This window comes from Heloderma suspectum, chromosome 6, assembly GCF_057233095.1.
Source record: "Heloderma suspectum isolate Gila_16-S chromosome 6, 16-S_ref, whole genome shotgun sequence".
NCBI classification, from domain to species: Eukaryota; Metazoa; Chordata; class Lepidosauria; order Squamata; family Helodermatidae; genus Heloderma; species Heloderma suspectum.
In genome coordinates this window covers 36,918,522-36,943,654 of record NC_139463.1, presented here as the reverse complement: position 1 = coordinate 36,943,654, position 25,133 = coordinate 36,918,522, and the positions used below count along the sequence as shown (strand labels likewise).

The following is a 25,133-nucleotide window of genomic DNA, read 5'->3' as shown; positions in this document are numbered from 1 at the left end:
AACAACCCATCTGCCTGACCTCCAGAGGTTCTTCTGTGGGTGGACTCCAGCTGGGTCATAGGTCCACAGAAAACCACCAGGAGCATGTACTCTGATGACCTCAGTGTTCAGGCAGGTTGGTAAGAGAGAAGGCATTCTCTCAGGTATCCTGGTCCCAAGTTGTTTTGGGCTTTGTACCCTAGTATTGAAACCTTAAACCTGGCCGGTTAGCCAATAGGCAGCCAGTGCAGTTCCCTCTGCAAAGGAGTTGCATGCTGAAAAGGGGCAGCTCCCGATAACAGCTGAGCTGGTGTGTTCTGCACTAACTCCAGCTTCCAGAGCAGCCTTAAGGGAAGCCCCACAAAGATCATATTGCAGGAATCCAATCTTGAGGTTACTAGTGCCTGTACCACTGTGACCAAGCTATAGCTGTCCAGGAGGGATAATTCTATGACAAATTAGGGCTGACTCCAGTTTCAAGGGGGGTTCTGGCAAAATGTTAGGTGGTGGGCCTCCTGGCATCTGTTTCCTCCATCCCCATCAGTGTCCTTCTATTGGGCTTACTGGAAGTGGAGTCAGGTAGCAGCAGTACCCTGATCTGCAGTGCGTGTCTGAGACATGCCTGCCATTTTAGATTTACCCAATTCCACAACACAGTGGAGCTCCAGGGCATTGTGAGAAGTGCAAAATGGCCACTGCTTTACAGTGGCCTGCCATGCAAGTAAAAACAAACAAACACAGAACTGGAAGAATGAGGGGATGGTGGTGAATCCTTGACAGTTTCCTGAGAATGCTGGGAACTGACACTGGGCCTGGGAACAATAAATGGTTCACTTGCAATTCAAAGCAAATGTTAAACATAGATATACAGGTATTATGAAACAGCCTTTAACCAAGATCAGCTTTATATACATTTTCCTGATAACTCATTGGTTAGATCCAGGAACTCCACTTGCAGGAAGTCCCTCAGCCCGATTTTTGGGGATCCCCCTCCCCCCACACCACAGCTCACCCCATTCATCAGGGCCTCCTGACTCTCTGTGTAGCATTTTTAAGGGGCTGGAGGGGCTGCTGTAGGAATGAGGAGGCAAGGAAGTCCATTTCTACCAGCGCAGTTGATACAGTTTAAATCTGGATCCAATTTCTGGATGGGAGGTTTGTTTCTTGCTTATAATTGTTTTAGAAAAACCTGTCTTCTCTGTTGCAGGGTTGATCCACACTTGGTGAATGTTAATATTCATGTGTGAACACTGACATTCCCAGAATGCCCCCAAATGCTTTCCTCAACCTTTCTGACGTATACCAATGAATGCTCAACAGTCCCATTGAGGTAACTGTCAGCATTCACTGATGTATCTCTGGATGTTAGGGCATTCACAAAATACATCAAGGACTGTCAACTTCACTCAACATTTTGGACAATCACTGTGACCCATATATGGCAAGCCACTGCTGCAAACAATCATATTTCAGAAGAACTGAACTCGGTAATGATAAAAGGCGAGATCTGGGCTCAGAACCTCTGAAAAATCAGGCACACGTATTTAAGGAGGAAAATGTTGTGGCATGTAACTATTCCTCACCCCCATTAGCTTCTTCTGAGATGGCCTCTGAGGGGATACTCTGTAACTTGTTGAAAAAGCAGCCTCGGTTTGGTAACAAGATACACAACCGCTCTGGACATGTGCTACTCAACGCCTAGAGGCTCTCAAATTTCTCTCATTACTAACACCATCACGTCTTGAATGTTTGTTTCCTCTTTGCAAAGACCTCGCCTTTTGATTGAGAGCACTGTAAACTGCAGCCTCCAACACATATATGCATAGCCTCCAACACATATATGCCGCCAATATGCAACCCCTTGAAAGTAGTCTGAAGCTGAGAGTGTCATCCTTTGCAGTCTATTTTAAAAACGACAACAGCTCAGTTCTAAACGCATTAGGCACAATGCAGAGAAAGAATCTACGATTCTATGAAAGTGAGGTGTGATTAGTTTTTGTTATGTTTTGCTTTTACATGGTAGATCAAAGCATTCTTCAAGCGTGTTACCACATGCCTGTATAGAACCATAAACTTCGTAGTGAATTAGGGAGGAGAGTCTTCAGAAGGAGATAGACTTGCTGCAAGGACATGGACTTACTATGGTGGCAGTTGTGCATGTGTTTGTAGCAGTAGTATTGTGCTAATAATAAGAATAATAATACTTTTAAAAAGCAACACCTGGGATCAAGATCCACTGGTAGATATCTGGGAGATTTGCAGTATATTTACAAGGGTTTCTGAGTCCTATTTTTTTTTAACAATACCAATAACTAAAGGGCTTCCCCACCTCTCTAAATTAGGTTGCTCTAACAAATAACATTTGGGGAGAAACCATGAAAGGAATTTTGTGTGAAAACTTAGTTCTGTTACTGAAACTTAGTTCTGTCACTCACTGAAAACAAATTCCTGGGCTGAGTATGTGCTCAGAGGCACCCTTAATTCTTAGTTGCTCTGAGCCAGTATTTTGCACCTGGCTCTGCTTGGAAGATCTCAGGATTCTAATAAAAAAACGAAGTATATCCCACAAGCCTGAAGTGTGTGTGTGTGTGTGTGTGTGAGAGAGAGAGAGAGAGAGAGAGAGAGAGTTAATCAACAGAAGCTGAAACTGAGTAGTGCCTGACATGGGATTTCTCCAGAATATACCTTGAGACTCTGCCAATTTCACAAGGCATCAAGTCCAAGTCAGGGAAAGGCCTCTTGTCAGTTTCAACTCCCCAGGACTCAGTACAGAGGTGAAACTGACAAGGGGCTCCTCCAGATTGTGCCTGGAGGTTTTTCATCACTTTTCACCTCCTGCTGGTTTTCTATAAGGTAGGAGCACTCAGGCTCAAAATAATTTTATTTGGAGGTGTGGAGTCTGCACTATCCAGATGTGATTTCCCTGCCTGTACAGCTGCCAAGTGCCTGCTGATAAGGACAGCGTAGCTTCTCCCTTTCTGGTTGCCCTGCAGAGGTAGCAGCAGGGCAGTACATTCAGCTACCTCCCATGCATCACCACTGCAAGCATGCTAGAAAGTGATAGTTTCATTATAAGGAGAAGAAAGCCTTAGCTCTCTGTCACTGAATGAATGAATGAATGAATGCAGAAAACACTGGCAAAATTGACTGAATTTGTTCATTTATAAGAAGGAAGATTGTTTTAAAAAGACCCTAGAGGCTTTTAAAAAGTGAAATTATTTGTCAGTATGGGATGAGCATTCACTCTTTTAACACATTTTCACTGTTACACTGTCTTGAATGTTGTAAAAGCCATATTAGTGTAATACCTTTATTTGGCCAACCAAAAGACTACTAAGAGTGCATTGTGCCCTCTGTGCTTCAGCCGCCCTGCATTTGTGGCTAGACAGCCGATTTCGGCTGTCTAGCAGCAGGAAGGCGGAGTGGAAGAAGCAGCTGCTGGATGACACATAGGATGTGTCGTACTGGCATTTCTGCCTTCCGCACCCCAGAATGCCCCCTGGAATGCCCTGTTTCTGCCACTCCAGACTCCTCTTCCGAGCACACAGCACATGCCTATTCTGAGCTGCCTGAAAGGCATCATGGGGGTGGGGAAGGTCAGTACTCCGGGGACCGACCTGGGAGCGTGGGCTCCGAGGTCGGTTCCCGTAAACTGTCATATCCTATCACCATCTGACTAGTGGCCATAGGATTGCTCCCTAAATAAATAAATAAATAAATAAGTTGGAGACTTTCAACATCTCCAGATCTCTTCACCAGGCAAGATGTTATAAAAAGCAGGTTTGGCAGGGGGTGGGGAGTGGGAATGAGGAGGGGAAAAAAACCCTCCTGTCTTGATGGTGAAGTGACAGTGTTTACATATTCAGAGACCCAAGATGAACTGGATGGGGGAAGAGTCTGCAGACATTCAAATTAAACTCTGCAGGTCATGTGATGGTTATAAGGTTGGACCTGAAACTGCCCTTAGCATGGCTGGGAACAAGAGGGGGAAAACATTGGATCCCCACAAAATGCATACAAAAAATGCACATATTTGCAGGGGAGGGAGGGGACAAAATACATACAGTTTTTCATTCAGACTAAAACAAATTTTAAAAATCCACAATCAGATATCAGAATGGGACAGAATGAACTTAAAAAGGTTGACAGAAAACTTGACAGATTCACAGGAGGACAGATCGATTGATCGATCGATAGATAGACGCACACACGCACGCACGCACACATGCATGGACACACGCAAATACATATACACATTGGCAAATAGACCCAGCTCTGCACGGGTTGGGAAGAGCCCTTAGTTTGATACAACAAAGCCTTACACACCTGTAAGAGTTGGATAAAGCAAAGACTTCAAGCAAACTCATTCAGCTGACAGAGCTGGACACATTATGCCTGCCCTGGCCCACAGCCCCTGCCATGGTGACCCCCCCCATAGCCCTTTGAGGGAAAGGCCTGTTTTGTTCTTCTTCTCCTGTAGACTGTCTTGAGCTTCCCTCTCTGTCAGCCATGACTCCCTTGTTCTCTGCTCTTCCTTCTCTTCCCCTCCTACCACGTCAACTGCCACATTCTTCTTCCATTACCTGGGCAACTTGCTCCCTTCCCCTGCCTCCTGCTGTATCTATGGTTGAGTATCTTGATGGCAGACAAAAAGTTTCACCATTTCCAAGAACATCCCAGATAGAGGTACAACAAACCTTGAAAGTTTCATAACAATCGGATGTGCAGTTTTTGAGTCCATCGAGGACATACGGACAAACACTGCCATTTTTATAATGAAAAGATAAATACGGGTGCAGCCCTATTCAGATAGGTGGCCGCCTCCAAACTTGGAGGTGATTGCCTATCCAATGCATAGCAGGAGAAGCACGGAGGGGATCGTTCCCTCCGCGCTTCTCCTGCCCTGCATTTTCGACTAGACAGCCGATTGCGGCTGTCTAGCTGTTGGAGCATGGAGAAGGGGAGGCGGCTGCTGTACGACACATTGGATGTGTCGTACAGGCATTTCCGCCCTCCCCGTCCTGGAACACCCTCCGGGAATGCCCCTTTTTGGCTGCTCTGCTTGCGTCTTGTGAGAGTGGAACACGGGGTTGTTTTGCGTTGCCTCCAAGGCAGCGCGGAAGTGGGGGGAGGTCAGTTCTCTGGGAACTGCTAGACATAGCGGTTGCTCCTTCCATGAAGTATTTAGATGTCTCCTAACAGTATTAGTATGTTATCTGCTGTAATTTAGGATCATACTAAAAAATTGTTAATTTTTTTTGGGGGGGGGGTGGAGGTGTTTGTATACCTGGAGGGTTTTTGTAAGCCATATGAATTCTCAGCAAGCTATGTAAGTTCTCTGTATGGGATGAATTCAAACTCTTTTAAGTTATTCTAACACTAGAGTCTCCCATGTTGTTGTTGTTAGCATTTTTTTATTTGTCTCTGTGCATGATTTACACTTTGTCTCAAAAGATTAGATGCTTCCTAACATTATTTGTATATTGTTTGCTCTAGTTGGTGATGGCACAAAAACATTGGGTTGTATGCAAAAATTCACAATGGGTTGGATTTCAATTTCGTCATGACTATAACTTGCCCCACTGATTTTAATGGGTCCTTTCTAAGCATGACTTCAGTGTGAAACTAAGGTGTGGTATACAGATGCATTAGAAAAGACTTTCCCAACCTGGTGCTCTCCAGAGGTTTGGACCATGTCCTGAAAAGTTAAGGTTTTCAGTAGATTATCATCTTAATTCAGATTTGTTAAATTCAAGTTCTTTAGTAGAGACAAACTGGTGCCCTGGAGGAGTTCTGGGCTGTGGCTTAAATCAGCCCCAACCTGCATGGCTAAAGATCAAGAATGCTGGGAGTTATAGTCCAAAATATCTAGAAGGCACCAGATTGGGGGAAGGCTTCATTAGAATGTGACAATCTTTCTACTAGAGAACTCAAGTCTTCACTGAGACTCTGTCTGATTTTTTCCATCCTGCAATTGCTGTCTTCATTCTTTCTGTGATCTCATTCTTTGCTCAGTTCTCCAGCCCATACTTTGGACCTAGTCTACAACTCTTCTCTTACTGAACCTCCCATTTCTGCCCCTTTTTGCCACTATCTTGTCTCAATTTTATCTATATCTCACTCTAGGGGATCAGAAAGAGAGGCCCTTCTCATTTGCCCACCCATGAGAGCAGTCAGGTGGGTGTTCACACATGAGAGGGCCTTCTCCGGCCCTACACCTTTGGAACAAGTTGCCATTGGAGGTCCATCATGTTCCATCCCTGCAGGCTTTGAAGAAGGCCTTGAAAACGTATTATTTTACCTTGGCCTTCTCTTGATACGTCTGCTGTTGTTGCTGTTACTGCCATTGTTGTTGTTGTTGCTGGTTTTTAATGTTGGCTTTTATTCTGTTTTTTTATTTTTTTATGTTTTATTGCATTTAATTTTAATTTAATTTAATTTAATTTATTTATTTAAAATATTTCTTGGCTGCCTTTCAGGGCAGAAGCCCTCCCAAGGTGGCTTACAACAATAAGATACATAAAAACAGTTTATTAAAAGTGATAAAAACATAAAAAAACAATAAAAGCCAACAATAAAACCAACAATTAAAACCAACAATAAAACCAACAGTGATGTTAGCAGCAGAACCAGAACCAGTAGCAATCATCAATAGAAGGCCAAGGTAAAATAATATGTTTTCATTGCCTTCTAAAATGTCTGCAATGATGGAGCATGGCGGACGTCTGATGGCAGCTTGTTCCAAAGATGTGGGGCCACTGCAGAGAAGGCCCTCTCACGTGTGTTCACCCACCTGACTGCTCTCATGGGTGGGCAAATGAGAAGGGCCTCTCTTTTTGATCTTAAAGTGCAGGCAGGCTGATATGGGTGTAGGCAGTCCATCAAGTAACTTAGTCCCAAACCGGTTAAGGCTTTAAAGGTCTAAACCAGCACTCTGAATTGGGCTCAGAAACACACCGGGCGTTAATATTTTAACAGTTAATATTGTAATTGTTTTGATGTGTTTTATTATTGTAAGTTGCCTTGGGAGGGCTTCTGCCCTGAAAGGTAGCCAAGAAATGAAATGAATGAATGAATGAATGAATGAATGAATGATGATGGTGATGATGATGATGATGATACAGAATGAGGTGGTAGACTGGTGGCACAATTATGGACTGTACCACCTTGGACAGCAAATTAGAATGGGCATATGAATGTTGCCTATCTAAACATCTAAAGGTCCCTGGATATAGTACACTACATCATTCCAAAATGCAACCCCTTGCTTACAGACAGAAGTGGTACAGTTCAGAATTGTACCACTTCATTCTAGCCTCATATACTGGACCTGGTCTACAACATGCAGCAGAATGAGGTGGTAGAATCCTGGTTTCACAGAGTGGGCTGTATCACTTCAGACCACACCTACAAAATCATTTCTTGCATGAAAAATGCAAGTACAGCAGGGATAAATGTCGTAGGTCAATACTATGTGCTTTCTATGTATTTTCCTATGTATTTTCTACTTACAAGGACTCCAAGGAGTCATTCAAAAACGTGATTCTACCCCATCTGAAATCTAAAGTGGTACAGTCCAGTGTGGAACAGTCCAGTGCATTATTCTTGCCAACCATGTCTTCTTCCAAATTCCTCCATTCTACTCCCCCTTGCCACACACAGTCAGTATTCTGTGCCACTGAGCATGCTTAAGTCCACATTAGTCTGTTAATGTCCCCCTAAAGATTTTTTCCCTAAAGAATGTTTGTATTCCTGCAAACCCCAGGGTCCCCCTGGTGATACCTTCCTCTTGTGTGTGGGTGGTGCTATTTTGGCTGCAGAAGGAACAGCCTTCACGGCCTGAACATTGGAAACAGAGGAAATGATCTCCCCATTCAGATGCACCAAACTAACCAAAGGCAAAGGTGGGCAGCCATTTCTCCATGCTGCTCCAGCGGTTTCTAATTTGCTGCCTTTACATCTGCGATGAGATGATTAGACACCAGAGTACTCATCACTTCACGTTGCGTCACGTCACATTACATCTCCTCCACACTGTTTTTAAGCAGCCTTGACGTCCAACACAAAATAAATGCCGGGCTTTTCTGATCAGAACACCTGCTATCAATTTGGGGGAGCAGACAAGGGGGGGATGTTGTCAGACCTGCTGCTTTTTCCCTGCCTACCACGTCTGGCTACATAGCAGGAATGTATAGCAGATGGCATATAGGGAGTGGAAAGCAGGAACACATGGCACAAGGCGGGTTATCTGAGGGTATCCGCATGTCTTTCCCAACACCATTCTGGAAGCCAAGAATCATGTGGGTTTCCTCCCTTGTGTAACCTTAATGAGAACCATAGAGCAACCCAGAATCACAACCAGTTGCTTAAAAACATTGCAAGCTTTCAAACAGCATGTTCTTTATCAGGAATAGGCAATAAGGGCAAGTAAAATGCAGATTATAAGAATGTAAGAAAAGCCTCAGTGGGTTACAACACTGGCCATTTGGATGCCCTTGAGAAGCCTGCCAATAGGGAGTGAAGGCAATAACCCTCTTCCACAGCTGCCCACTTTCCAGCAACTGGTATTCAATGGCATTTTTTTCCATTGGTTTTTGATCAGGGTTTTACCCAGTTTGCCCCTTCTGGACCAAACACAGACTCTGACACAAGCTTCCAAACTTGCAACATGATTTGCAGACCCCCACAATTCCATTTGACAGCACGTGAACATGTGCAAATATGCGCATGAAAAAATGTGTACTTTTGAAAAATGTGCACAAACACACTTTAATCACTGGGAGAAGAATGCGTACATTTCAAAGATGTACACAATTGATGCATACATTTGGCAAAAAATTAAGGATGTACGAAAGTCACTTACCTTTTCGCAGCTTGGCTTCGCGGTGTGGGGGAGGCGCTTCACTTCTCCCCCCGAAGTTCAGGCGAGGGGGGGAAGGCGTCCCGCCTCGCCCGGCCGAAATTCAGGCCAGGGGGGAGGCACCCCGCCTCGCCCGGCCAAAATTCAGGCCGGGGAGAAGCACCCCGTCTCCCCGGCTGCGAAACAAAAAGTGAAAAGAAAAAAAAACCCGTGATAGGCTACGTAATAATTAACGTAGCCTATCACGGCTAGATTTCCAAAGTCAGCCGTGATAGGCTACGTTAATCGTCATGTAGCCTATCACGGGTGACTTTGGGGGGGGGGGAAAGCGCGTACGCAAATGGCGGCGGCCCATGGGCGCCGCCATTTGCGTTCCTTATTTTGGCATGTCTAGTCTACGTAAAGATTTACGTAGACTACGGCGAAAATAAGGGCAACGCAAATAGCGTTCCCTTATTTTCGCCGTAGTCTATGTAAATCTATGTAAATCTTTACATAGACTAGACGTGCCATTTGCATATGCGCTTTTTTCCCCCCAAAGTCACCCGTGATAGGCTACGTGATGATTAACGTAGCCTATCATGGCTGACTTTGGAAATCTAGCTGTGATAGGCTACGTTAATCGTTACGTAGCCTACCACGGGGGTTTGTGTTTTTTTTACTTTATTTTGTAATGGCGGCGGCAGCAGCCGGTCAGAAGACCGGCCGCTGCCCCCGCCGAACCGCTGCCGGGACCCGCCGCCGAGAGGGACATTCGCAGGAGGTAAGTCCCATCCCGGGGGGGTGGCGACAGGGTGGCGGAGAATTTCGCCGCCAATTTCAGGGGGCCAAATGCGTTGGCATTCGGCCTCACCGAGATTCGTGGAGAAATTCTCAGAAATTCTCCACCATCCCTACAAAAAATATGCACGACAAGACGCATGGATTTTCATGTGAAAAGGCAAAAACAAAGCTTACAACCTGATATAGACTTGAGACAGAACGAGCGTCAAGGTGGAATTTGGAGAACTTTGGCGAGATCAAGATTTGCTGATTCACGCATCCCTAGGCAGGCATTGCTTAAAGATTGTTGTGTTCTAGACTCAGCTCCAGACTAATACAAATTAAATTAGAAAGTCTCAGAGAGAGAACTGGAAGATAGGGAGATAAGTGATAGCATTTGTAGAAGTTAAATTTTAAAAGTGTGTGTGCGTGTGCATGTGTGTGTGTGTGTGCGCGCGCGTGTGTGTGTGTTTATGTGTGTATCTATATATACTAAAATGTCATGAGTTTGGAAAATAATTATGGTTTAGGCAAACCTCTGATGGTCTTGGAAGAGATTTCTCATACACTTTGGACCCCTGGCTGGGATCTTTTATTTATTTTTTACTCCCTTAAGTATTATTATCACAGAATCTCATTGCCTTGCTTAAGCCCCTGAATAATTTCTGTTCATAGAGACTATCTGCTGAGACTAGGAAGGCTCCAAAACCATTTAATTTCCCTATAATAAAATCATGCACTTTGCTCTATGGTGGGCCAAAAGGTAATCAACCTCATCCATTCTATGTCATTGGGTGTTAGTCTCTGACTTTAAAGGGATAATAACTTATATGGCTACCATAACCATTGTCGCCTTTGATTTAGATTCGACTACAGTCAGATCTGTCTCACTGAGATTTGCAAGAGTTCTTAGTTCTTCCCAGTGGTTCCTAAGCAACATGAACAGTGCAATGCTGTGCAAGTCTACTCAGAAGTATGTCCCATTGGGTTCAATGGGGCTTACACCCAGGTAAGCGGGCATAGGATTGCAGCCTCATGTAAATTGGGATAAGCGAGAGAAGCTCTGCAAAAGCTGATCCGCTATCAGGGCTGGCATCAGGGGTTGGCATTGTCAGGCACTTGCCTGGGGGCCCCACTACTGACTACCAGAGCCTCCTGGCCCTGATGGTCCTCCTTGCTGCTTTGCTACTGTGGAACTAGCAGTAAAAACAAGTTTGGGAAAAGGAAAATCACAGCTTCCACCACAGATAATAATCCCCCAATGGACCTTTAGAAGAATTTCATTTCCCCCCTACCCACAAATGATGACAATGTACCCACCCAGGGATGTATGAGAATTCAGCTTTTGCTCACAAAACATGTAAGCATGCCCTGTTTGAAGGCCTGAAAGCAATCGCTGCTGAAAATGTTCGCAAACTGCTGGACATGTGCTCACATTTGATTTGTGCAACTTCCCGATTCGATTTCCTAAATTGCAAAAAATTTCCCCAGCAGACTGAATGGGCCCTGCTTTAGTCTATGGAGGAAAGTTGTACAAATTAGGAAATTTCACATTCGATCACTGCTCAATTTGTGTGACTTCCAGGCCACACAAAGCGAGCAGCAATTGCAAATGCAGACAGGATTCGGGCACAAAACAAGAGCTGAGACAATGTTCGGAGAATCCGAGCGATCTTGATCATTGCCAGATTGGAGAAGGCTGTCATAGCTCAAGATTTTGCAGTGAAGGTGGGGGGGAGAGAGCTAAATACAGGTAGGCTCATCAGTCTGAAGGTAATTAATTAATTAATTAATTTTAATTTATTTATAACATTTATTTATAATTTATTTATTTATTTTTATTTATTAACATAATTGTTTATGTTGCACCTTCAGCATAAATTACTTCGTTGGATTAATAGATGTGTCTCATTCGTGCTTGTCAACTATCCCAGTGCCTTAACCTCATTGGTTAGGACACAGGGAGGCCCGAGGCCTAAGAAGGCGAAGGTTAAAACTATGCAGGAACCTGGGGACATTCACCCCCCTGGATGCATGGGCTCCTCTAAAGACCTCTGTTCAAAGGTGTGAAAAGGGTTTTGAAGTGCATTCGGCTGAATGCATTTAGAAGTCTCTGTGAGAATGGGAACCCTGTCTGTTCAGACTTCTTGATTGCATGTTCAGGTGAAAATGATTAGAAACCCTTTTCAGACCATTGTGCTGGATGCATGGAGGTCTTTTGAGAAACCTGCACCCTGGTGAGCATCTTCCCACCACATCTTCCCACGCCACACACAGGGTTTTAGAGCTTGTGCATGGAGGCAAACATCTGCATAGGACTATTAACAGCTCTATATCTTACTGAGCAATTGGGCATTATTCTGGGCAGAATACTGCTTTTCCATATATCTTCACAAATAAGGGCTAGGGACTTTGGACAGACAGACAGACAGACAGATCTGAAAAATCAGAGAAGGGCTCTGGAATATTCCTGAAAGGGGGCAGCCTCCTACAAGCCCCCCTCCATGGATATAGCCCTTCTTTACCCTTTTAAGGTTCCTGAAACATTTGTGCATGCAGTTATCATGAATCAGCTTCACAAGTATCATGATCCTGCAGGTATCAGGTAGGATCTTGCAAGCGTTTTCACAAACACATCTTCTTGCTTGTTGCTTCTGCATCAGTCTATGAAACAAAGCATGCTGTGTATATGGGGGAGGGAGGTCCAGGTGCTTGGGGTGGGGAAAGACAAAAAAAAATAGATTCTTTCTTACCTCTAAACCCATTTCCGTTGCCAGTGGAACAAGCTGGAGAAGGGGACCCTTGGGGTCGGATGACGGGAGCAAAGGCACTCTTTTGTTTGACAGCAGGAAAGACAGAGGAGGAAAATGGAAGGATGGAGGAAGTGCTTGAGGAGCCAACTGTTGGACTTGATGACATCACTGAGGAGGGGGAAACAGAACTTTTGTTAGGATACTTAGGAGCTCAGGAGTGAAATGGATCAGGAAGTCCACCTCCCTCTGCCCCTTCTTCCCCTTCCCACCAACCCCATAATGCAAAGGGCACATTTAAGGAGCACCCAATGAGAACTAGTATCCTTTAAGCAGTGGCTCTTTGCTTTCTGTGTCACAGTGCTGCAAACTGATTTTGAATATTTCCCCAGCTTGCTATGCATGTTACATTTAGGGATGGGTGGGAAATTTGTTCAGCTTGCGTTTTAACACTGACACAACAAATGCGCATTTCCCGAAGAGAAACACAAATCAGAACAGTTTGCGGTCGGAATCCATACATTTCCAAAGTTTGCAAGGCAGCTCACAAAATAACATGTACAAAAAATGATGAGTACATTTCAAACCAGGTGTCTATTTTTAAAATGTGCACAAAATTGCATATATTTCCCAAAATGTGCACAGAATGTTGTATTCAGTTGGGAGGGGAAAGACATACATTCGCAAAAGTGCACACAGAAATGCATACATTTGGAAAAAATGTGCACAAAAATGCAGGTTTTTAAAGAATGAACATATAAACACCTACAATTTTTGTGTGTGCAGTCTTTAAAACAAATGCAATCCAATGCAGAATTAGGATAGAATGAATTAAGCACTGGAAAAATGAGCATCTGAGCAAAGTCAAGCTTGAGAAATCTACCCATACCTAGTTACTTTAAAAAACAAATGAAAACCTCAAACTTTACAGAGTTAACTGTCTTCTCTATGGGTAGAGGTCATGGTTCACAATGTTAATGATCATGAGTATTAAGGTCCAATGTAGTACAGTGGATACATGGTTAGATTTGGACTGGAGAGGCCTGGATAAGAATTCCTGTTCATCCCTGAATCCTACTGGATGGCAGTAAGACCATCATTTTCTCTCTTAGTCTAGCCTACTTCACATGGTTGCTGTGAGGAAAGATGGAATCATGCTCACAACAGTTGCTATTACTCTGTGGAGGAAGGTGGGATAGAAGTATACTCAATACGTGAACAGTGGTGCAACTGGGGTGGGAGGCAGTGGTAAAACTGTTCAGGACTACAGCCATGATGTCATTAGAGAGGGGCCCATGGTAAAGCTCATTCTGTGCATGCAGAAACTCCCAGGTTCAAGCTCCTGAATGGAACATAGACATGTTTTCTTCATAAGACGTTGGCATCTATCCTTCAGAAGAAGGTAGAGAACACCTCTGAAATTCTGTTGCATAACATAAGAAGAGCTCTGTTGGGTCAGATCAAAGGCCTATCTAGTCTGCCATTTTGTTTCTCACACTAGCCAACCAGATGCCTAGGGGAAGCCCACACAAGCAGGACATGAAGACAATTGACATGATGGGAGTTGTAGTCCAATCTATCTGGAGGGCCCCAGATTGGGAAAATATGTTTTATAGCAGGGGTAGGCAACCTCTGGGGATTCAGGGCCCAATTATCCCCCTCCTGACCCCACTAGGTTGGACTACAAGTCACATCATGTCTGGGGAAGATGGGAGTGACAGCCCAACCTGTGTGGAGGGCCTCAGGCTGGGGAAGACTGCTGTAAAAGATTGGTCTTCAGCTTGCCTGCCTTGCAACATTTTACAGGTGGAAATCAGGGAGACAGCTTTGTAATGTCATTGATGTTGGCTCTATTGTAATCAACGTCTACTAGTCCTGGTGGCTATATACTACCTCCAAGATCAGAGGCACCCTGCCTCTGAATTCCAGTCACTAGGGAACAACAGTGGGACAGGGCTATTGTCCTCATGTTCTGCTTGTGTGGGCTTTCCCTAGGCATCTGGTTAGCTAGTCTGGGAAACAAAATGGCAGACCAGGTAGGCCTTATCTGACCCAACAGAACTCTTCTTACATTCTTATGTGATAGCATTTCAGAGGTGTTCTCCACCTTTTCTGAAAGATAGGTGCCAACCTCTTATGAAGAACACACGTCTATGTTCCATTCAGGGGCTTGAACCTGGAAGTTTCTGCATGTACGCAATGAGCTTTACCACTGGCCTCTTCCTTTACCATTAAGAACATAAGAAAAGTCATGCTGGATCAGACCAAGGGTCCATCTAATCAAGTATTCTGTTCACACAGTGGCCAACCAGCGGTTGTTCAGGAACCCATAAGCAGGGCATGAGTGCTACAGCACCCTCCCACCCATGTTCCCCAGCAACTGCTGTACATAGGCTCACTGCCTCTGGTACTGGAGGTAGCACATAGCCATCAAGGCTAGTAGCCATTTATAGCTGTTTCCTCCAGGAATTTGCCCAATCCCCTTTTAAAGCCATCCAAGTTGGTGGCCATCGCTACATCCTGTGGTAGCAAATTCCACGGGGTGGGGGGAAGAACACTGATTTCCCTTTAAAACAAGGCATTCAGGGCATGCACTTTGTTTTAAGGCTAAATGGTTCCAGGAGTGCAATTTTGCTTTAAAACGAGGTGTGTCCTCCCTCACATCTTGTTTAAAAGGGAAATCAGCATCCCCTACCCGCTGCTGCTGAATTTCAGTGGGAAAATCCAGTGGAACAGTAGTGCAGCAGGGGACAAAATTGGGTATGGGGGGTCACTTTAGGTTCTGGGCCACAGGTTGCCCACCTTTGTTTTAGTTTTAGGTTTCGGGGGGGGGGGGGGTTGGAAGAAGGTCTCGGAAACTGTAAGAAATGGCTCAAATTGAAAACACGCAGGCCCGGGAATCCATTTTGGGGTAAAATATTCGTGTTGTTTTGCACAAATCCATGACATGCCCACACAATCACAGCTGGATTTTACTCTGCACATATTCTTCTCAGAGACTGAACATTTCCTTTCTTAATTTTTTTTAAGGGTCTGTCAGCATCTCATTGTAAACCCTTATTGTCAGGGGTTTATAACTCAGCTGTAAAAATTTCTCTCTTTTTCCCTGGAGCTGAAACTTGGCACACATAACTCAGCCAGGAAGTGGAGTTTGTAAGTTTAAAAAAAAAAAAAATCCACCAAACATCTGTTTGGCCATTTTTAAACTCTCTGTGCAAAAGCAATAGACGTTTCAAATTTCTTTCTGGGAGGGTGACTCTTTAAACAGGCAACTTATTATTTAAAACACACACACACACTCTCAAGATGTTCTCATTCTGAAATGTGGGCTGGAGAGATTTTATGAAAACAATTCAACATTGTCGGTGGTTAATAAATGACAGTGTTAAATGACTGGACATCAACTTGGAAGATTTCACATTTAATCCCAGCTCTGCTACAGATACTCTCAAGTGCCCTTAGGCACTTTCCCTTCAGTTGGGCAGACAGGCCAGTCATTTAAGCAAACAATTGCAACTTGCAACAAAATGTTGCAGCATAGTTTCATTTTCTAAGAGGACAGTTGCAGTTCAGGATTCCAGCCCCTTTAGAAAAGAAAAAAGAAAAAGAAAGAAAGCTTTGGGTGTGGGTGGCCAGAGGTGAAATGGACATCTTTTCCATGGCCAGGGGCATGTTTTAAACATGACGATGCAGGAGAGGAAGAGAACATATTCATGTACTGCATTTTTTAAGATAAAGTGACAACACCAAAAAATTGTTGTTTCTGCATTTCAATATTAAGGAACTATAGTGCTGCAAGAAGACAACATCCTGGATGGATGCAATGAAAAATGGAATAATTTAAATGTGGGCAAAAATTCTGAGTTCACAGTTGTCATAGAATCATAGAATCATAGAATAGTAGGGCTGGAAGGGGCCTACAAGGCCATCGAGTCCAACCCCCTGCTCAATGCAGGAATCCAAGTCAGAGCATCCCTGACAAATGGCTGTCCAGCCTCATCTTGAAGGCCTCCAGTGTGGGAGAGCCCACCACCTCCCCAGGTATATTGTCATATTTGAGCACAAATCCAAATCAACTGCCTGTAACAGCTACAAACTCCTTTTCTAGAAGTGGAACTAGCTCATTTAATCAATTGATATGACCTAGTTTCCTCCATCGAAAGAAAGAACTGGGGAAGCTGCTGGAATCAAAGACCAAAGGCTGTTCTTTGTTAACGTTGACTGGAAAGATGCATTCATAGATGATCGTGTTCCCTTGCAACAAGTGCTTTTATAAAGATTTGTGTATAGCCTTCAGATAATTTCATCAGACGTAGGGAGGTCAGAATATGAAGAAAAAATTGACAGGCAAAGGGCTGGATGTGCCTGATCTCATCTGATCTTGGAAGCTAAGAAGGGTCAGCTCTGGTTAGTACTTGGATGGGAGACCGCCTGGGGATCAGGTTTCCGGCACTGAGCAGGGGGTTGGACTCGATGGTCTTGTAGGCCCCTTCCAACCCAATGATTCTATTATTTTGTTGGTCCAGTTAAGGGATGGTTGTATGTAGCTGTATGTTTTGTATATGTATTCTATAAATATAGTGAATGCATCTTTATATGTTTTTTGTTTTGTTTTTAATTAAAAAAAATGGATTTGAAATCTGCTCGCAAAAGGTGCCTCCACATCATTTTCAGGTGTCCGCTATCCCCCCACTACACCACAGCTCACCCCATTCAGCAGGACCCCCTGACACTCTGTGTAGTATTTGCAGGGGGCTGGAAGAGCTGCTGTGGGAAGGAAGAGGTGGGGAAGTCTGCTTCCACCAGCCCAGTTGCACACGCCTAAATCTGGATCCAGCACCATCATCACCATCATCATCACCATCCTCATGACCTATTTTATAATAATAAGAATAACAATAATAACAATGCCTATTTAATAATGATAGCAATAATAATACTAACCTATTTTAAAGGTTATAATTATAATAATTAATACGATCATGTAACAATTCATAAAGATAACAAGACAGCCAGTGTGGTGTAGTGGTTAGAGCTCTGGACTGGGACGGGGGGGATCCAGGTTCTAGTCCCCACTCGGCCATGAAGCTCACTGGGTGACTTTGGGCCAGTCACTGATTCTCAGCCTAGCCTACCTCACAGGGTTGTTGGGAGGCTAAAACAGAGAGGAGGAGGACCTTGGGTTCCTTGCAAGAGGAAAAGGAGTGGGATATAAATGAAATAAATAAATAAATAAAATGTAATAACTAAATAAATGTCTTCTCAGAAGTAAGTCCCAGTGTGTTCTGTAATGTTTTCTCTCAGGTGCATAGGGCTGCAGCCTATCACACACTAGGGCTGCAATCCTATACACACTTTTCTTGGAATAAGTCCCACTACTGCTACTATTTGGAGATGAACACTGGAGTAAGGAGGTGCTCTGCTTGGGGGGGGGGGGCGATAAATGGCACTCCCTTCATCCTTTGCTCAAGATATGCTTCTTCCATGTGTAATGCTCATGGGCATTAAAATCAGAACCGTTCCCCTCAACACTTCTTCAGCTCTGTTCCAAAGGAAGCCCAAGGCAAGGGTTCTTCTTACCACACAGCTCATCCTACGCTCGGAGGGGACAAGTCCTTGTGTTCTTCAAGGAAACAAAATGGAATTTGACAAGGAAATGAAAAGGAATCTGACAGCCCCTCTTGGGTGCTGCCTGATGATTTGGGGCCTCTCTGAAAACCCCAGCAGAAACTTGAAAAGGGGCTTAATACCTTTCCATAGAAATGATTACCAGAAAGAAAGAAAGAAAGAAAGAGAGAGAGAGAGAGAGAGAGAGAGAGAGAAGAAGGAAGGAAGGAAGGAAGGAAGGAAGGAAGGAAGGAAGGAAGGAAGACAAGATTGTAATTTGGAGTATCTTCTTTTTAATTGTATCATGGGAGAGAAGACACAGATTTATTTATGTTGAAGATTTACCTTTCTGTTCTGGCCAGATCTGGTAGATGTATGCTTTTGTGGCTTGGCAGAGTTTTAAAATTGCCCTACAGGAGACCTCATATGATATCTGTGCCAGATCCCCAGATCAGGGCCTGGTTCCTCCCTCCTTTCCCATCTTACTTCATTTTGGGGCCAACCCCTAACTCCCATCTCCTCTGATGGAGAACTTCCAAGTAACTCTTAGGCTGTAACCCTGTACCTCCTTACTTGGGAATAAATGCCACTGAACTTGATGGGACATACTTCTGAGTACACATGTATAGGCTTGCATGGTTAGGATCTCCCTCTCCAGCACTGCAATTGCTTTGGTGCCAGTAACACCCCCTTTTCCCCACGTTGGCATTTTAATTACTCTATTTTGTCTGTTCTATTGCTTTCCTTTTCTGTTTTTATGATGATGATGTGGTCTTAGTATTTTAATTGTACTGGAAATAATTTTAATCAGATTTGTGCACTGCCTTGGCACAAGGAAGAAGAGAGTTTAAAAAAAAATGTTTTGATGAATCAGTGAATCAATAAACTACATTGTACACTTAGGGATGCTGAAGGATTGAATTCATCTGGCCCTTCGAAGCAACCCGACCTGATCTACGCTTCCTGGATTAACGTGAGGATTGGAACATAGTTCTCATTTGGATTTCACACCTCTCCAAATTTTGCAGTACAATCCTCAGCTAAAAACAAACCTAAACTAAAGATGTATAAATATGCATATTTTTTAGGATAGAATACATTTAGAAAAGCATACTTTGGGAGGAAATATGTTTAGGAATACGTATTTTGTGAGGGAGAGTAAGGGCACAATCCCGTGCATGTTTAGACAGAAAGAAGTTCTACAACTCCCAGCATTCCCCAGCCAGCTGGCTGGGCAATGCTGGGAGTTGTAGGACTTCTTTCTGTCTAAACATGCACGGGATTGCGCTCTAACTGAATTACAGACACTTGCTAGAGGTCTTGACTGTTAACTGGCTAAGATCTCGTTGATGTTCAGATCAGGCTTTTTGTGTTTGGAAAAGACTTTCCAGCTGATATGTTAATCAACCATTCTTGCAGATTTTCCTAAGTAGGATGTACCTATGTATCAAGACAGATAATCAGAAAGCCAGTTATTTGGATCTTTTTACAGTCAAGCCCCAAATAGGTATGCTTTTATGGAATTAAGATTTAACGTTATGGCCTCTGCTTTCTTAGAAGGGCATTACAAGAAATTACCACTGGAATAGAATTCTTGTGTGTTTTATAAAACTGTTAGTGAGGATATTGTCCATTATGTCACGCAATGTCCTCTTTATAAGAATTTACATAAAAAATATTTGCCTGAGTTTAGGCTCAGGAAGAATTTTGTTACACTTAGGGCACTTCTTTTCCAGGTGGACTCTACATCTCCTATGTAGAGATATGAAGGCCTGGGGAAAAAAAACTGGAAAATTTGGGGGGAAAGACAGTTTTTTTAAAAAAAATTTTTTCCTAAAGACTGTTCTTGTTTTTTCTTTAAAAATTGAACAGCTTTAGATTATGAAATGTTTTTATATATGTAATTTAAGACATGGTGTTCATATATTGTTACCTGGCCTTTGCTCCCCCCGAAATGGTTTCTAAAACTGATGTAATAAGAACACTTTTATAGAAAGACGAGAGCTGTAAATGGTATGGAAATAATGAAGCCATGAGGAACATGTTTTTTAATCCTCTCTAGAAGATTCCCAGCCTAGTTATTCCCACCATTCCTTATTTCCATTCCAAAACTGAGTCTTGGTTATTTGTCTATTTTCCCCCAAATTTCAATTTTTCCCCAGAAACACCCCCCTGAAAAAAATGTGTCCCCACCCCCCACGGCTTCAAAATTTCCAGAAATTGTACATCTCTAGTCCTATTTATGTATAGACAGAAAGAAGTCCTACAACTCCCAGCATACCAGCCAGAATGGAGGTAAAGACACGAGTCACTCTAGCACAGAGGTGTTGAACCTTAGGCCCCTGGGCCAAATCTGACTCACCTCAAGTCCCATTCCAGCCCTTGGGGGTTCCCCAGATGGCCACGCACCCCTTCCCCTTCCCCTGGCCCAAACCCTTTTCCCTTGACTGCTGACCATTTGGTGGTTTCCTGGCTTTTGCACATCTTTTCCCCATCCTAAAAGGCAGAAATGCCTCTCCTTAGGTACTGCCAGTAAGAGCTCTAAGCTAAAAATATGTTGACAGTTTTTTTGTATTATGCTCCCACCCCTTTTGCCTCTGGCCACGCCCCCTTTGCCTTTGGCCCTGCCCACCACTGTAATATTTATTTTTTACAACCTTTGTATATGGCTCCACATCTAAACAGATTGCGGAGCAGTGAATAACAAGAGATGAAATGAACAAAAGATTAAAAAAAGAATGAGAAACATGATAGTAAAATTATTCTTTCAAAAACAGAGTGCCAATTAAACCAAGGTTGGTTAACCAAGGAAGGCTTCCTGGAAAAGAGCTGTTTCTAAGAGGCACCGAAAACGACCCAGTGTTGGCGCCTGCCTGACCTGCACAGGCAGGGAGTCCCATTGGAAGGGAGCCACCACACAGAAGGCTCTTTTCCAGGTGGACTCCAGTCAGGCCATTGGTCCATGTGGAACCAGCAGGAGCATGCTCTCTGATGACCTCAGTGTTCAGGCAGGTTGGTAAGGGAGAAGGTACTTTGTCCGGTTTCCTGGTCCCAAGTTGCTTAGGGCTTTGTACACTACTACCAAAACCTTAAACCTGGCCCAGTAGCGAATAGGCTGCCAGTGCAGTTCCCTCATCAAAGGAGCTGCATGCTGAAAAGGGGCAGCTTCCGACAACAGCCAAACTGCTGCGTTCTGCACTAACTCCAGCTTCTGGACCAGCCTCAAGGATCGCCTCACATAGAGCACGTTGCAGTAATCCAGTCTTGAGGTTACTAGTGCCTTTACCCCTGTGGCCAAGCTATCCCTGTCCAGGAGAGGCCGTAGCTGGAGAACCAGCCAAAACTGGTAAAAGGCACTCCGACTGACTGCAGCCCCTTGGGCCTCCAGCAACAGTGATGGATCTAGGAGTACCCCCCAGACTACAACCCCATCCAGAACAGGCAATATGGCCCCCAAGAGCTTCTCTGAAATTGAATTTGGCTCTTAGGCTGAACACGTTTCGAGACCCCTGCTCTGGCATCTACCTAAGCAGCGGAAAATGCTTTGCAGGGAGAAATGGCACATCACAGAGGCAGAATGTTGGACATTCTTTGGCTTGTGTGTGTGTGTGAGAGAGAGAAACACAGCTTCCATTTGTGAAATTTTGCCTCTGACTATAGGGCTAATTCTCTTTTCAGTTTTGTACTTGGCTGCAGGCACCCAAATATAAATTGCACATGCTTGCCTTTGAGGCAAGTGTGTGATAACTTCTGAGAAGGTCCCTTTCTTTCACATGCCTGCATACCTTGACACAAACTGCAGGGTTGCTCATCCGGATTGGGACCATGGTGTGATTGGGACCATGGTGGGGCTTTAACCCTTCATCCTTGACTTGGTCACAATCTAGATAACACACACACACACACACACACACACACACAAGCTCAAAGCTCCCATTGACAACAATGGAGGCTTTCCTTTACAATAGCACTAAGAAGTAGTGGTGAGTGAGGCTGAGAGAGATCCATAGCTTGTCTAAGACCATCTAGTGAGTTCATGGTAGAGGAAAGGGTTTGATCCAGTCCATGTTTGAGGAGGGGGGCTGACAGAGTGTCCCCTTATGGGTCCCCTCCAATGTCAATGAGCCCTCCTGGTGGGGGCAACAGCCTTACCTGGTGGCAGAGACAGCAGTGGCAGGTGGCGAAACCCCTCCAATGGAGTCACCAATCTTATGCCAGGGGTATTGTGGACATTAAAATGGCAGCATCTAGCCCCAACTTCCCAGTGCTCAGGGCAGGCATCAGGAGTGGGCCAGGCCGGTGCCCCAGCAACTGCCCCAGGACACCAAACCTTGACACTGAGCCTGAATCAGTGCTTAGCCGCTCTGACACCCACGTGGAAGGAAGATGCGAGCAGAAGGCAGAAGCAGCAGTGTGCCCTGCCAGCTCATCCTGCAGCAGCTCTGCACTGAATTTCCAGTTGCAGAGTTGAGAAACCTTCCGGCACGCCACCCCAGAAGGAGGCAAAGCATTTTCCGGCAGATTGCCTCTTGGCTTAAATCAAACCCAAGGTCAGCTTGGAGGAAAGGAAGGGAAAGGAAAGAGTACTCACAGCCATAGGGAGATCCTGTGGGAGAGCCGTTAATGAATCCAGGCGAGCCAGGAACCCCCAGGTTAGACATGGGGACGTTGCTGTAGCCGTTCATGCTGTTACTGGAGGTGCTGTAATTAGACTGCTGAGGGGTCGAGCTGGAAGAGTAACCTCGGGGAGAGATGCTGCTTGTGTTGCGGATGTAACCTACAAGAAATAAACATTTGCTGAGTGCCCGTTGATGAGGACAACAGAATGATCTCTCTCAGTCAGGCAATCTTCAGTTACCCGAACTAGGGATGGGCAAATCTGTCTATTTCCCTTTTCTATGATGTTCACATTTCTTCAAGCAGAAGTTCCTTCCATCCCACTTCAGCATCCATTTTTTTAAAAAAAGAGTTGTTGTTGTTGTTGTTTTTACGCCTAAAAATTGCTCAGATTAGATGAATGATCATTGAATTATTGAGTTGGAAGTGATCTTGGAGGTTATCTAGTCAAATCAGGATTTAGGATAGGGATGTACAGATTGTGTAAAATCCAGTCCATCTGTGTTCCACAGATAGTTGTCAGGTGCCTTTTGTTCCATTGTCCACCCACAGACGGATGTGAATATTTTTTCTTTTGTCATGTGGAAAAATACGCAAATAATTACGTTAAGTATTTACATAAGTATTTATGTAAATATTTACATAATTTTCCTTAGTATGTAATATTTAGCGTATTGTCCCCATTCCATTCAACTTTTCCTCAGCAGAAACTTAGTATTTTCCTATGAATTTATATGCGTAAGTTTCAGGAAAGTAAAAAAATCATCTGAAAGTCCGCGGACTCCGCACGGCCTGAGGGGGTCGCTCTGCAGTGGATTACGCAGGTCAGGTTCTTAGAAATTTGAGCTTATTTTACTCCATCTCGAATTTGTCCAGCATCCCTAATTTAGGAGGAGTAGAACTCAAAAGCAGAGTGACCCCTTGGAAGCAATAAAGAAACAGAACATTTCATTTCAGTGCAGGTTGTAAAGAAAGACATCCTTGTGGATTGTGCCCCATATTAATTAGCAGGATGTATCTTTTGAATCTTCTGTCCTTGGCACCAAAATGTCTAGGGCCAACTCGGTAGATCACCAAAGCAAGTGACACAGAACAATTTAAAAAATGCAGGGGGTCATGTTGGTCCATTAGGAAAAACAACAACCCCAAAGTAACAGTAGATAAATAATGCAAAGTAAGGGTCCTTTATTAGGATCAAGTAAAAAGTTACACAGAACTGAGCAAGATTTCCAGTTCCTGCTTGTGAGCTTCCCGTGGTCACGTGGTTAGCCACTGTATGAATAGAATGCTGGACTACATGGACCCTTGGACTGATCCAGCATGGCCCTTCTAATGTTCTGATGTTCCCACAAACTTTGTTATACTTTCAAAGGAGAGGCCACTGTGTTTCTTTGTCCCTGTAACTTTGGGTACAACCTGAGATCTTTCTACACTAGGCTAGGGATGTCGGAGAATTTCTCTACGAATCTCCGGGAGGCCGAATGCCAACGCATTCGGGCCCCCCAAATTGGTGGAGAAACGGTCCGCCACTCCCCCGCCACCCCCCCGGGATGGGACTTAACTTGCGCAAATGTCCCTGGCGGCGGCGGCTCCCGGCAGCGGTTCGGCACCGCTGCCATTTCCAAGTAAAAAAAAAAACCCAACAACAAACATGATAGGCTACGTAAAGATTTACGTAGCCTATCATGGCTAGATTTTCAAAAAACACCGTGATAGGCTATGTAAATGTTTACGTAGCCTATCACGGCTGTCTTTGGGGGGAAGCGCGTACGCAAATGGGGGCACCCATGGGCGGGAAAAGGGGGGCGAAGCGCGTACGCAAATGGCGGCACCCATGGGCGCCGCCATTTGCTTTCCTTATTTGGGCATGTGTAGTCTACGTAAACATTTATGTAGACTACGGTGAAAATAAGGGCAACACTATAAGGGCAATGCCCATGTGCACCGCCATGGGCACCGCCATTTGCGTACACACTTTCCCCCCCCCCCAAAGTCAGCCGTGATAGGCTACGTAAACATTTACATAGCCTATCACGGCTGACTGCAGGAACGCAAATGCAAATTTGTGTCCTGGCAGGAGAAGAGGTTTCGCGGCCGGAGGGACGGGGCACCTCCCCCCCGGCCAGAATTTTGGCGGGGAGGGATGGGGCGCCTCCCCCCCGGCCAGAATTTTGGCGGGGAGGGATGGGGTGCCTCCCCCCCACCCAGAATTTCAGGGGGAGGGACGGAACACCTCCCCCCCGCCGCGAAGCAAGCTGCGGGACCAGGTAAGGGACTTTCATCCATCCCTACACTAGGCATATTCTAACTTAATGCAACTTGACACTGCCCCTGTTCCAGTATAAGACTATTAGGGTGCAATCCTATGCATGTTTAGACAGAAAAAAAAAATCCTACAATTCCCAGTATGCCCCAGCCAGTCATGTTGGCTGGGGAATGCCGGGAATTGAAGGACATTTTCCTGTCTAAATATGCATAGGATTGTGCCCTAAGGAAGGTTAGATTGAGAGACAGCGACTGGCCCAAAATCATCTAATAATTCTTCATGGCTGTGTGGG

At 44.5% G+C, this 25,133-nt stretch overlaps 1 protein-coding gene across 2 annotated transcripts in view; it reads right to left on the bottom strand.

Moving 5' to 3' along the window:
• EBF2 (EBF transcription factor 2) overlaps nt 1–25,133 on the bottom strand; it is a 387,225-nt gene that overhangs the window by 5,740 nt on the left and 356,352 nt on the right. Inside the window, exons 14-16 of one of the 2 annotated variants that reach the window (XM_084808183.1) lie at nt 22,550–22,735; nt 17,060–17,224; nt 12,355–12,522 (exon numbers count right to left, since the gene is read on the bottom strand). In XM_084808183.1, the coding sequence (XP_084664309.1) occupies nt 12,355–12,522; nt 17,060–17,224; nt 22,550–22,735 (519 nt within the window). The remainder of the gene's footprint in view (nt 1–12,354; nt 12,523–17,059; nt 17,225–22,549; nt 22,736–25,133) is intronic. The other variant, XM_084808184.1, reaches the window with a different exon arrangement.